A 15,234-nucleotide genomic window follows, 5' to 3' on the forward strand; every position below is an offset into this window, starting at 1 on the left:
TCCAACTTCTGGTAATTCCCTCCCTCTCCCTCCCCCCATCCCACCTTCACTCTGTCTCCTCTTCTAGCTGCCTATCACCTCTCATGACTCTGCCTTCTTCTACTACCCATAGTGCTTTCCCCTTAGATTCCTTCTTCACCTCTCCTGCCTATCCCCTCCCTGTTTCCCCTCCCCAACCCCTTGATCTTTCCTCTGATTGGTTTTTCACCTGGCACCTTCCACCTCCCCCCACCTTCTTTATAGGGCCCCCCACCTTCTTTATATATACTGCCCTTTTAGCCCTGACGAAGAGTCTCGACCCGAAACGCTGACTGCTCTTTTCAACGGATGCTGCCCCACCTGCTGAGTTCATCCAGCTTGTTTGTACGTCTTGGGAAACTGTAAGGCCTGAAGGTAGATGAGTAACGGGACCAGATGGTGTACAACCCAGGGATCTGAAAGAGGTGACTGGGGAGATCATAAAGGCATCTGTAATGACCTTTCAAGAACCACTAGGTTCTGGAATGGTTCCAGAAGACTGGAAAATTGCTGATGTCACTCCACTTTTCAAGAAGGGAGAGAGGCAGAAGAAAGGAAACTATAGGCGAGTTACAAACAAGAGAAAATGTGCATATGTTCGCAATCCGAGCGACACACACAAAATGCTGGAGGAACTCGGCAGGCCAGAAAAAAAGCACAGTCAACATTTCGGGCCGAAGTTAGTCTGACTCAGTGGTTGGGAAGGTATTGGAGTTGATTACTAAGGATGAGGTCTCGGTACTTGGAGGCACATTATAAGTCAGCTGTAGTCAGCATGGTTAACTCAAGGGAAAATCTTGCCTGACAGATCTGCTGGAATTCTTTGAAGAAATAACAAGCAGGATAGACAAAGGAGAATCGGTTAATGTTGTGGGCTTGGATTTTCAGAAGACCTTTGACTATGTGCCACGCATGAGGCTGCTTAACATGCTACAAGCACATGGTAAGCTTCTAGCATGGATAAAGCAGTGGTGTTCCATAAGGATCTGTGTTGGGATGAATTCTTTTTACGTTATATGTCAATGATTTGAATTATGGAATTGATGGCTTAGTTGCAAATTTTCCAGACAATATGAAGATAGGTGGAGGGGCAGGTAGTTTAGAGGAAGTGCAAGCCTACATAAGATTAGGAGAATAGGCAAAGAAATGAAAGGGCTGACTATTTTCTAAATGGAGAGAAAATACAAAAAACTGAGGCTCAAAGGGACTTGGGAGTTCTTGTGCAGGATTCCCCAAAAGCTAATTTGCAGATTGAGTCTGTGGTGAGGAAGGCAAATGCAATGTTAGCATTTATTTCAAGAGGACTAGAATATAAAAGCAAGGATGTAATGTTGAAACTTTATAAAGCACTGGTGAGGCCTCACTTGGGAGTATTGTCAGCAGGTTTGGGCCCTTACATTAAAAAGGATGTGCTGAAACTGAAGAGGGTTTAAAGGAGGTTCATGAAAATGTTTCCAGGATTGAATGGCTTGTTCTACAAAGAACACCTGATGGTTCTGGGCCTGTATTCACTCGAATTCAGAAGAATGAGTGGTGACCTCATTGAAACCTATCAAATGGTGAAAGGCTTTGATAGAATTGACGTGGAGAGGATGTGTGGGAGAGTTGAAGATCACAGGACACAGCCTCAGAATAGAGGGGCATCCTTTTAGAATGGAGATGAGAAGGAATTTCTTTAGCCAGAGAGTGGTTAATCTGTGGAATTCCTTGCTACAGGCAGCTGTGGAGGCCAAGCCGTTATGTATATTTGAGGCAGAGGTAGACAGGTTCGTGATTGATCAGGGCATAAAGGGATACAGAGAGAGGGCAGGAGATTAGGACTGAGAAGGAAAATGGATCAGCCATGATGAAATGACAGAGCAGTCTCAATGGGCCAAGTGGTCTAATTCTGCTCTTATATTTTGTGGTTTTATGGTCTACATTGGCACCAGAAGCGTGGTGACTCTTTGCCGGCTACTCCTGGCACATCCTCGACTACATTGATGCAAACGATGCAATTCACTGTTTGTTTTTGATGCTTCAATGTACATATAACAAATTCTGCTCCTATTTCTCATGGTCTTAAATTCAGTAGGATTCCCCCCCCCCCCACCAGGGTTGGATGAGACCAAAACTCGAGGTCATAGGTTAAGAGCAAAAAGTGAAAGATTTAAGGGGAATCTGAAGTGGAACTTCTTTACTTATAGGGTGGTACAAGTCTGGAATGAGCTGCAAAAAGAAGTGTTGATGTGGGTTCAATTTCAACAGTTAAAGAAAGTTTGAATAAGTACATGGATGGGTGGGTTATAGAAGTCCAGGTGCAGGTCTGTGGGACTGGGCAGATTAATAGCTTGACATGGACTAGATGAGCTAAATGGCCTGTTTCTGTATTGTATTATTCTATGACTCTGGCACTGACAGCAACATGAACAATAATAGATAATGTTCTGTGCTGTAGTGCTCTATTCCCTTAATTACTAATAAGTTAAATGGCATATCTCTTAACACTTTACAATTTGTTCACAAGAATTCTAGTTGCATCGTTGTTTCATTTAAGAGATCAAACATTGTTACGGGTCAGAAAGTTATTCAAATTAGTTCCAGAAGATCTATTACATCCATACAGAAAGCGAGACAGTAGCTTCACTTTAGCATTGTGTTAAGAGTGACAGCCTCAAGATTTTATTAATCGGGTCTAAATGCAGCTTAATACCAGCTGATAGGAATAAGAATGTATGTCAAGATATGAACTTAAATTAGGAGCTTAAGCAAGCCTACCTTTCTGTTTATTCTTCTTTGTTTTTCTGAAAAAGAACATCTTATTAATTGTATGACAAACATGCAGTTACATGCAAATTGAATCAAGATGATTGAAGAAAGCCTTCCAATCGTAAACCAGTAAACAGATTCTACTACACCAATGTTAGAGATGCACTTGCATTATTTTCTGGGAATTAGTACAAGATCAATAATTTAATTTTTCATTGCAATGGACACATTATCCATGTAAATAACTGCTTCAAAATTTGAGATTAAAGATAGTTTAATGTCATTTCCTGTACATGTGTGTAAAGGAGAACAAAATAATTGTTACCCTGGATCTGATGCAGCACAGCAACATTATAAGACAGAGAATATAATAATTAAAAAAAACAAATACTTTAGATAGCTTATATACAGTACATTGATTGTATGCCCATGAACCGATGCTAGACACAGGAGTGTCTGTACTTAAATTGACTGACAGAAAATGATTAAAATAACAATCAGACAGTCTATTAACTTCTTTTCTGACTGTTAGAGATACAAGTAGACTATGTCACTGTTTCAATAGATATTTCTCTTCCCCATTTCTCAACATGTCCATTGGCACCGGTACTGAACAGACTGCCAGAGCAAACATTCACTTGGGAAATATTCCCATTAGTAAGTTCTCATTGATCAACATGTAATCAGAAAATAAATCTGTCCATTCAGCCTGCTTGAACCAATTCAAAATGCTTTAATTACATTTACAGCACTTTCTCTGCATGGATTAATATTCCTTTTAGCATTTCAGTTTTATTAAATTTGCGGCCAATCTAATATTTCCACTAATTTCTGATTTCTTACACCCCCCCAAGCAACCCAGGTGATCTACTATAATTTTAAATTACAGGGTTAACAATACTTGTAACCATTACTGAATTGTTAATCCATCCCTACTATATTGACTGATGGAATGCGTGGACAATCTGTGTACAAATGTTGCCCCTGTTAGGGTGAGGGACAGAGGATGGTGACAGGGCCGTGGCAAATGTTTAATTTCCTTACCACTAATTTATATTTAATGTTTTCAAACAGAAACACAAAGATTATTGTAAGAATCACTAAACAATACTTAAATCTGAGCAAAGCACACGAAATGCTAGAGGAACTCAGCAGGCCAGGCAGCATCAGTGGAAAAGAGATTTCTGAAGGGTCTCAGCCCGAAATGTTGACTGTTTACTCTTTCTCATAGATGCTGCCGGACCTGCCGAATTCCTCCAACATTTTGTGTGAGTTGCTTGGATTTCCAGCATCTGCAGATTTTCTCATGTTAATATTTAAAACTGAACGTTTTCCAAGATTAGCCTCTAAAGTAACTATCAAAGAAACAACGAGGATATCTGTCACCTCTTCCTTCTTTCTAAGGATCTATTTCAACACAAAAGAAACACTGATGTTTTGCAGTGAGAGGTCAGCTTGCCATCAGTAAGAATAAAGTGAGTTATTTATCTTCAACAATAGTGGTAGGAAAACAAAAAAAAAAGAGCATTGGAACTAACCCCTACCATAACAGAATACCTCAACAACTGTCACACAATTGTAAATGAGGTCAGCCCTCATTGAAGGATCAGAGGTGAAGACTGTCAGCAGCTTTAAATTCCTAGGTGTTATTTTTTCCAGAGGACCTGTCCTGGGCCAACACACAAGCGCAACTACAAAGAAAGCACGGCACTGCCCCTACTTCCTGAAGAGTTCGCAAAGATTCGGCATTACATCTAAATCTACAGAGCAGGAAAAAGACAGACATTTCATGACTGTCATCACTGGAAAAAACGTGAGAGACAGAAAACTGCGGAGCTTTCAGTGTGGTTGTTTTTATTTCTGATTTTCAATGTCTGCATCTTTATTGATTTTGATGTAATTGTGCATCTTTTTTTTAATTACTATGGGCACCTACAAAAAAGAATAGCCTGGTAGCCTTAATACGTCAGCTGCTCAAGTCAATTTTTAAAACATTATATGCAAAATTTGGAGTCAACAATCAGAATTTTAAAATCCTACATTAAGCAATGGCTACAGCACTGCTAACGCAGTCAATATTTAAATTACTGATGCTCAGTTGCAGAATTTGCACACTCAATTCAGAAAGTCCATGTTCATGTCTTACATGAACTTTCGCCTTCTCTGCTTTATTTTAAAATATCAGTATTTCCTTCTTTCTTCCTTGTTTATCTAGGTTCAATGGTTTCCAACCCCCAAAGTGATGGTGAATTCTACATTTGAATTATCAATGCTAAAAATTGTCTCCTGAAATACTTGATAGATTTTAGTAGCTCTGTGGGGGCGTTGAGGAGGTCACTGAATGCACAACGGACTATATTAACTTTTGTGTGGATGCCGTTGTCCCTGTTAGAACTGTTCGCTGCTATCCCAATAATAAGCCCTGGATCACTAGTAACATCAAAGGCCTCCTAAACCAGAAGAAGAGGGCCTTTAAAGATGGTGATCGGTTGGAGCTTAAAAGAGTTCAGAAGGAACTCAGAGTACAGATAAGGGGGGCAAAGGAGCAGTATAGGAGGAAGCTAGAACAAAAGCTGCAGAAAAAAAGCATGAAGGAGGTGTGGGATGGGATGAAGATCATCACCGGATGCGGTGCAAACGTAAGTGGAGATGTGGAGAAAGCGAACCAGCTGAACAACTTCTTCAACAGGTTCGACAGCACAATCTCATCCTCACCGCAGAAATCCACACCAGGCTTACTTCCCTCACAGGAAAATAGCCACTCACAGGAGACCTTGCCCACGCCCAGGATTACGGCTGCACAGGTGTAAGGTCAACTGAGGAAGATCTGTACCAGCAAGGCGGCTGGACCGGATGGAGTTTCCCCACGATTACTGAGGGCCTGTGCGACTGAGCTGGGAGAACCACTACTGCGCATCTTCAACATGAGCCTGGAGCAGAGAAGAGTACCCAGACAGTGGAAAACATCCTGTATTGTCCCGGTACCGAAGAAACCACAACCAAAGGAGTTAAATGACTTCAGACCTGTGGCCTTGACGTCGCACGTGATGAAGACCTTGGAGCGGCTGATAATACAGAATCTGAGGCCACAAACCAGGCACGCCCAGGATCCTCTTCAGTTTGTGTATAAGGAGAAGGTGGGAGTGGAGGATGCTATCACGTATTTGCTGCACAAATCACTCTCTCACCTAGATGAGGTCAGTTGTGCTGTGAGGATTACATTCCTTGACTTCTCTAGTGCCTTTAACACCATCCAGCCCAAGATCTTAAGGCACAAACTAACGGAGATGGGAGTAGACTCTCACATGGTGGATTGGATAGTGGACTACTTGACAGACAGACCTCAGTATGTGCGGTTGGGAGACTGTAGGTCTGACACGGTGGTCAGCAGCACAGGAGCGCCGCAGGGAACCGTACTCTCTCCGGTCCTGTTCACCCTGTACACATCAGACTTCCAATATAACTCGGAGTCCTGCCATGTGCAGAAGTTCGCTGATGACACGGCCATAGTGGGGTGTGTCAGGAATGGACAGGAGGAGGAGTATAGGAAACTGATACAGGACTTTGTGATATGGTGCAACTCAAACTACCTGCGTCTCAATATCACCAAGACCAAGGAGATGGTGGTGGACTTTAGGAGATCTAGGCCTCATGGAGCCAGTGATCATTAATGGAGAATGTGTGGAGCAGGTTAAGACCTACAAATATCTGGGAGTACAGTTAGACGAGAAGCTAGACTGGACTGCCAACACAGATGCCTTGTGCAGGAAGGCACAGAGTCGACTGTACTTCCTTAGAAGGTTGGCATCATTCAATGTCTGTAGTGAGATGCTGAAGATGTACTATAGGTCAGTTGTGGAGAGCGCCCTCTTCTTTGTGGTGGCGTGTTGGGGAGGCAGCATTAAGAAGAGGGACGCCTCACGTCTTAATAAGCTGGTAAGGAAGGCGGGCTCTGTCGTGGGCAAAGTACTGGAGAGTTTAACATCAGTAGCTGAGCGAAGGGCGCTGAGTAGGCTACGGTCAATTATGGAAAACTCTGAACATCCTCTACATAGCACCATCCAGAGACAGAGAAGCAGTTTCAGCGACAGGTTACTATCGATGCAATGCTCCTCAGACAGGATGAAGAGGTCAATACTCTCCAATGCCATTAGGCTTTACAATTCAACCGCCAGGACTTAAGAACCTTTTAAAAGCTATTATTAATGCTTTTTGAGATAGTGATTTAGATGCATATCATATTTTTTTTACTGAGTTAAGTATTGTATGTAATTAGTTTTGCTACAACAAGTGTATGGAACATTGGAAAAAAAGTTGAATTTCCCCATGGGGATGAATAAAGTATCTATCTATCTTATATCTGTAGATCCAAGTCACTTACATTTCAACATTCTTTTGTTGCATGGTGGAAGCCTTCTTGGCTGGTGCAGCGCCCCTCATCTTGCCCTCTGCCCATTGCTCTCTAAAACAGAATGTTTAAAAAGTTTACATTCACAGTTAAAATATTCACTGATCTGTAGTACAATAACTATTCCACATCCACTTATCATTATCTTCAAAGTTCTATTATAAATCCTTACCTTCATGTTTAAATTTATAAATTTATGTATTTAGAGATCAGCACAGACGAAGAAGCTGCATGCCCAATTAACTACCATCTCAACCTTAGCCTAATCACAGGACGATTTACAATGATCAACCAAACTACTAACCAGTACGTCTTTAGAACATGGGAGGAACCCGGTAGAAAGCCACATGGTCACAGAAGATTGTACAAACAGTTTACAGATGGCATCAGAATTGGATTCTGAACTCTGACGCCCTGAGCTGCAATAACATCACGCTAAATGCTACACTACCTTGGGGTCCAAATGCACCTTTGAAATGCCATCACATCAGCCTCACAAGTGAAAGTTCCTCAGACAATACATCAATGGAGTACAAAAGCTCTTCCCGGACTCTTGACCAATACGTAACCCTCAACTTTTATACTGCATTAATACAAATGCTACAGCAGTCACTATGCGTTGTAAAGAATACATCAACTTTCAGATACTCGATTTTGTGAAAGACACTGAACGCTCATAAATCTGTCTTCTGCTTTACGTCAATTTATAATTGCATTCTTTGCTTAATTCTAAGTTTCAAAACAGGAAATAAATGACTGAACCATCCATCCATACAATTTGGCACACACCACCAAACATATATTTGCTCTAAGTTTATTATATACTTCTGATTTTCCCATCATTCATTCGTTATGTCATACAACATGGGCGAGCGATCACGGTCTGGACCATGATTGTGGATGGCAATTTTTTTTCTACGAAGTGGTTTGCTATTGCCTTCTTTTAGGCAGTATCTTACAAGATGGGTGACTCATGGACAAAAACGATCCATCAAAGATTCATCATTATCATTATGTGCTGTGTCATATGATGTCACATGGTCTCATGACCGTGATTGTTCTTAGCAAATTTTCTGCAGAAGTGGTTTGCCATTGCAGTGTTCTGGGCAGTGTCTTTACAAGAGGGGTAACACCAACCATTATCAATACTCTTCAGAGATTATCCGCCTGGCATTGGGATTACATAATCAGGACCTGTGATATGCACCAGCTGCTCATACGACCATCCACCGTCTACTCCTATTGCTTCACGTAACCCTGATCAAGGAGCTATGCAGATACTATACCTTGCCCAAGCAGACGGAAGGAGTGCCTACACCTCCTTTGGTAGAGCCGCATTTCCACCCCACCACCCAACTCCCTCAATTTTTATCACTCATCTGCATGCTAGAGGCCTTTCACAGTCACCAATTGACCTTTCATTCCTGTACAACTGGAACCCCTAAAGGAAAACCATGTTCTTGCAGCAAACAGGATGCAGATCCCACACAAACAGCACCAAAAACCAGAACTGAACCCATATCCAGAAAAGAATCAGCAGTTCTACTGGCACATCATTGTCACCCATCCCCTGTAATTAGCCCTGCTTTACTCTCGGACTGCTTAGTTTTTGATCCAGGTATAGAAAGGCACAAAGATTGTAGTTAGGTTTTCTAATATTTTATGTATCTCTGTTCCAATATAAAACGGAGAGTTTTAACTTTCAGAGTAATACTTCCTTAAGAGCCTGAAAGCATTTACAACATGAGAGCCTGTAGAGCCTGTGGAAAAATTGATCTTCACCCAATCAGTCTGAAAGAGTCAGCTTTATCCTAAGAAAGCTGCAAGTCCCTTGGTCGATTGTTTCCTTTCCCCTTTTAGTTATTTTGTTTCAATACTCACTGATTAGCCTTTTGTAGTTCTTTCTGCTTTTGCAGGTTTGTGTCCACATACTTCAGCACTCTGCTTTCTGGAACCCATTCATCCCAACTAAAAAACCAAGAGAGAAAGTAATGAGACAAGATGAAATCAAAGTAACGGAAAATATTCACAAATTTTAAGTGAACCAAACAGCCAAAAGAAGAATAGAATACATTAATTTATGCTTAATCAACTGAAGGAAATCACACGTAAAATTTTCTGACACCTTGCTAAAAATAGCAAGCAAAGAATTTTAAATAATCAGCAATTTTCTGTGGGCTGTACATAGAATGATTTATTGCAAGTCACACTTAAACTAAGGCAATCTAACCACTAATTGGCTTAGCAAGGCTTAACAACATTGTGCCTTTTTAACCATCCTTAACAGAACAATTAATTGCCAGTGATATAACACTCGAGTCACCACAAAGCACAGGGCCTGAGCTGTTCATCACGATCAGAATCGGGAAGGGTAAAGAAGGCCCTTTGGAAGAGACAGAACAGGTGGAATGAACCAACTGGCCTCTCTCCTTCCTCTTCATTCTGTTTAAGAAACCCAATAAATATATTCAAGAGTATCGAAAGAGTTGATCAAGTGAATGGGGCATAGTCTATGGCTGAAGAACATCAACTTATGGCCGGAGCAGGAGGGGAAAAGCCATCAACTCAAAACAAATACTAATTCACGCTTCACACACTCTGCCTGACAAGTGCTTCCATCAGATACTTTAAAGACTACTGTTATTTGTCAATTACACAGTGAAATGTGCAATTTTGCCTCAAAAACAAACACACTGATTGTGTTGGGGGCAGCCTGCAAGTGTCACCACACTTCTGGTGCCAACATAGCATGGCAAATAAACCTAACCACGTCCTTGAAATATGGAAGAAAACTGAAGCAACCAGAGAAAATCCATGGAGTCACAGGGAGAACGTACAAACTTCTTACAGACAACGGTGGGAATTAACCCCCAATTGGTAATTAGTTCTGTAAAGCAATTACTCTAACCACTACAATACCATCTTTGATAGGTGCTGTGAGACCTTTATTAATTACAAAGGGCTTCCCTGATATGAAATATCACATCAGCAGAGGAACTGAAGCAGACTGAATGATACTTTTGAAACAAGCACATATACTTTTTTTAAAGTGAGCATATGATGAAACACAGAATTGTCCTAAAACATCAACGTCTCTCAACATACATACAAACTAGCTCCACATTTTCAGATTTACACCCACTTATTAATATCAATACTGTTCAAATCAAGCCATAACATCTAAATTTAACCCAATAGATAGTCATTAACCCAAAACATTAGGTTAACGACAAGCTAATTTCTCACCGGTTAATTCACAAGCTGTTATGTCAGGCTAATTCAGCTCCCTGATGATGTTAGCACTTCGTAACACAGATAGCAGAAACCTTGCTAGTTAACAGACCATTATTTATATTAGATTGAGCATGTCAGCAGACGATCTGATCACAAGGAGCCTAGCTTCACAGGCTACACACAAGCACTAGAACAGGAGGCAAACCTTAATCAAAGGTTGAATACCCTCCCTATTCACCCACTATGGCTTAAACCAGTACACAACAGTGGATGAAACAGGAATATTTTGTGGGCAGAGCTAAAAATGGCGCCAGTAGGCAACTTCTCAGTTAAATTCTTCCTATTCTGATGTCTCTACTTTCCTTTTCAGGGTGGTTGGGGTCTTATCAGAATCTTTGATCTACAGTGACACTCAAAAAACGGCAGTTCTGCCCGACAGCGTGTTCCCAATCTTAGAGCTTGCCAATGGGCTGCGTTCAGTATGTCCAGGTTTGGTCTGAAGTTAGTTTTTGATGTACTGTAAACCATGGTCTCCCTTTGAGGAATTGGTGTTGCTGGCACGGTGAGTTTACGGAGTGCTGATGCTTTACGCTAGAGTAAGCGGGGGAGGGGAGGGCTGATGCTACTTGCTGCTGCTTGTGCTTGGGAGGGAGGCAGAGGATTTGGGGTTCTCACTATTTTTTTCTGTCATTCATTCTTTGGGGTTTTTGTCTCCTGTTTCGAGGGTGTTTACGGATAGTAAGAATTCCAGGTTGCATGGTGTATACATTCTCTGATATCAAATGCGACTATTGAACTATTGAGTATTATTTCTGACCCAAGTGTCTATAGTATGGAGAAAATTTAATACATATTACCATTCATTATTCAAAAATTTACTATGTATTTACTTTTATTAGAAATTTTCCATCACTCCTGTGTCAGAATATCTATAAATGTTCATTTTCTTTAAAAATTGCCTTTATTGGGATTTTTGTAATTCAAAACACCACAAAAATTAAATAATTCACATAAAAATATCATTGTTTCAGTTTTAGGTAAAAATTCTAACTTGTCTTTAGGATACCTGCAATCTTGAAGATACCACATATCTAAGCTGTTTGAATAGGTAAAATAATAGTTACAAATGTGGCATTCTTTCATTAACCTATAGATATATGTACACAGTGCATTAAAGTGAGCACTTCAAGACAAAAAACAAACAGAATGCATTTTTTTTTAAATTGTTGAAAGGAGCACCATTCCCCCAGTGAGTAGTACAGAACTATATTTAGAAATTTAGAAAACTGCCCACAGAATATCACCATGTTTCACCAGTGCCAGCTTGTTTTATTGAGAGGAATATAGAATGTCAAATTACTTTTTAACCTGATACTTGCAGATCCAAAAGACATCAAGTTCATGAAAATTACTGCAGGACTGAATGGCCTGTCATATGAAGAACGTTTGATGGCTCTGGGCCTGTATTCACTAGAATTCAGAAGAATGAGGGGAGACCTCTAACCCTAACCCTCATTCTTGCTTCCCCATCATTATGTGCAAGCAATAAGGGAGGGAAATGTGGGAGAATATTGCCCAATCACTAAGACTATACAGATTTCCACCCCCCCAATCCGAAGGTAAAGCGTTCCTATTAAACCGTTTGTAAACTGAAATGTGGTAAAGTGAAGAAGCAATTACCATTAATTTATATGGGAAAATTTTTTGAGCACTCCCAGACCCCAAAAAAACCTACCAAATCAAACCAAATAACACATGAAACCTAAAATTACACTAACATATAGTAAAAGCAGGAATGATATAACAGACAGACAGACATACTTTATTGATCCTGAGGGAAATTGGGTTTCGTTACAGTCGCACCAAGAATAGTGTAGAAATATAGCAATATAAAACCATCAATAATTAAATAATAAGTCAGTTATGCCAAGTGGAAATAAGTCCAGGACCAGCCTATTGGCTCAGGTTGTCTGACACTTCGAGGGAGGAGTTGTAGAGTTTGATGGCCACAGGCAGGAATGACTTCCTATGACGCTCAGTGTTGCATCTCGGTGGAATGAGTCTCTGGCTGAACGTACTCCTGTGCCTAACCAGTACATTATGGAATGGATGGGAGACATTGTCCAAGATGGCATGCAACTTGGTCAGCATCCTCTTTTCAGACAGCACCATCAGAGAGTCCAGTTCCACCCCCACAACATCACTGGCCTTACAAATGAGTTTGTTGATTCTGTTGGTGTCTGCTACCCTCCGCCTGCTGCTCCAGCACACAACAGCAAACATGATAGCACTGGCCACCACAGACTCGTAGAACATCCTCAGCATCGTCCAGCAGATGTTAAAGGACCTCAGTCTCCTCAGGAAGTAGAGACGGAAGTAGAGATGATAAATATACACCCTATATAAAGTAGAAATATTGTATGTACAGTGTAGTTTCACTTATCAAAATTGGGAAGACAGCGAGTCAAAATCGATTTGGAGAAATCGGCACGCACACGCCTACGCACAAACACACATGCGCAAACAACAGTCCACACAAGGTTTCACGGTCATGATAGTCTTTCTTGGGGTAAACACACATATAAAGCGGGCATCTTTTTTTCATAAAAGCGAAAATCCTCTTTGGTTAGCAAAAAGCAGGTACTAATGTAGGTCTTTCGTAACAGCAAGTTGTCATAAAGCGAACGTTCGAAAAACGGGGGACACCTGTATACGTAATTGTTTTGTATACATGTATAGTCAGATATACAGTGTACAGTTAGATACACAATCAGATCAATGTGTATTGATCAATCTGACAGCCTGGTGAAAGAAGCTGTCCCGGAGCCGGCTGGTCCTGGCCTTAATGCTGCAGTACTGTTTGCCAGATGGAAGCAATTTGTAGCTGGGGTGGCTGGAGTCCTTGATGATCCCCGAGCCCTTTTTACCCACTTGCTGCTGTAAATGTCCTGAATAGAGGAATGTGCATATCTACAGGTGCGCTTGGCTATCCGCACCATTTCTCTGCAGTGCCTTTCAATTAAGAGGTTGATAGATTCTTAACTGGTCAGGACATGAAGGAATATGGGAAGAAGGCAGAAGACAGAAGACTGGGGCTGACAGTAAAATTGGATCAGTCATGATAAAATGGTGGAGCAGACTCAATGGGCCAAATGGCCTAATTCTGCTCCTATATGTTATGGTTTTAGGAGTGCCAAAATGTACCCCATCCTCAACTAATTTTTCAGCAACATAGGATTGGGGCAGATCATTCAATCCTTCAAGCCTGTCCCACAATTGATCTGTGATCCAAAGCAATATCCAGGAACCTTGGAACAGGGGCAGATTATTCAATCCTTCAAGCCTGTCCCACAACTAATCTGAGGCCCAACACCTTGCAGCTGTCTTCTCCCCTCATGGTGTAAGTCATTATCAGATTGAAACTTAACTGTCATCACTCTGCTTTCCCAGTGTCTCATTATGTAATTGCCAAAAGCAAAGAATCCCAAACAAATGTAGATCAGCTTTATTTGTCACAAGTACATCGAAACATACAGTGAAATGCATCGTTGTGTCAAATCAAATTAGCAAGTGTGCCCACAAGTCGCTAACCCTACCCTGTATGTCTTTGGAATGTGGGAGGAATCCGGAGCACCAAGAAGAAATCCATGTGGTTGCAGGGAAAACATACAAACTCGTTACAGACAGTGGTGGAAATCAAACCCCGGTTTGTCTGTAAGGAGTTTGTATATTGATTCTGCACTTTAGTCCTCAAGTCACCAACATACTCCTAACCAAACAGCCAATACAAACGTACCTTACAGCTCTTTACATCTTTTACTGATCATTCACCATCAGAAAAAGATAAATGGAACCAAAGACTGCCCTTTTAACCTGTCACATTGGATGCACAAGAGCTTACATGTCTACTTGTGCTTCATTGTTCAACCAGACAACACCCTCCTGGTGCTTGGGTCAAGTTCAAGATAAAGAAAGGGACACATTTACAGTAAGAGGTTGAATATAACCTGTAGTAAATAAATTGCAGAGATAAGAAAATGGTATAGCTTGCAAAGTCCACAGAACTGAAAACAAATTCTTAATTTTTTTGCAAGCCATTCCAGAAGTTCTTGCATGAAAGATGGGCTTCAAAGTAAAGTTCAAAGTAAAATTTATTACATACAACCCTCTGAGATTCTTTTTCCTGCAGACATACTTAGCAAATCTATAGAACAGCAACTACAAACAGAATCAATGAACAACAAACTGAGCAAATGCAAATTTAAATAAATAGCAATAAATAACGAGTACAAAATAACAAGATAATGAGTAGGAAACATAAAGAGCTTACAGATTGGTATGCAGAAAGATTGGTTTAGAAGCAAAATATTAGTAATAAATGAACATCTTTCAGCCTAGAACCGTTCACTGGAGAGAATTCTTAGGGATAGGATTCATGAACATTTGAAAAACCATGGCCTAACTAAGGAAAGCCAACATGGGTTTGTGTGGGGCAAGTGACTGAGTTTTTCCAGTGAGGTGGTTAGTGTGATTGACGAAGGTAGAGCTGTGGATATTGTCTACATGGATTTTAGTAAGGTGTTTGACAAGGTCCCTCATGGGTGGTTCATCCAGAAGATTAAGGTGCATGGGATCCATGGTGAATTGGCCATTTGGATTCTGACCGGGCTTGCCCATATAAGACAGAGGGTGGCGGTCAAAGAGGCATAACCTAACTGGATTAGTGAGTTAGCAACAAACACAACACGCTGAAAGAACTCAACAGGTCAGGCAGCATCCATGGAAACAAACAGTCAATGTTTCAGGTTGAGACCCTTCATCAGAAC

The 15,234-nt window shown here is 40.9% G+C and overlaps 1 protein-coding gene across 4 annotated transcripts in view; it reads right to left on the reverse strand.

The window, feature by feature from the left end:
- The window catches only part of morf4l1 (mortality factor 4 like 1), a 55,396-nt gene that overhangs the window by 19,838 nt on the left and 20,324 nt on the right, over positions 1–15,234 (reverse strand). For all 4 annotated transcript variants that reach the window (XM_073032670.1, XM_073032671.1, XM_073032669.1 and 1 more), the window contains 3 exons: positions 9,056–9,142; positions 7,148–7,228; positions 2,776–2,801 (listed from right to left, as the gene is read on the reverse strand). In XM_073032670.1, coding sequence (XP_072888771.1) covers positions 2,776–2,801; positions 7,148–7,228; positions 9,056–9,142 — 194 coding nt within the window. The remainder of the gene's footprint in view (positions 1–2,775; positions 2,802–7,147; positions 7,229–9,055; positions 9,143–15,234) is intronic.

The sequence above is a fragment of the Hemitrygon akajei genome, chromosome 30 (assembly GCF_048418815.1).
Source record: "Hemitrygon akajei chromosome 30, sHemAka1.3, whole genome shotgun sequence".
Taxonomy (NCBI): domain Eukaryota; kingdom Metazoa; phylum Chordata; class Chondrichthyes; order Myliobatiformes; family Dasyatidae; genus Hemitrygon; species Hemitrygon akajei.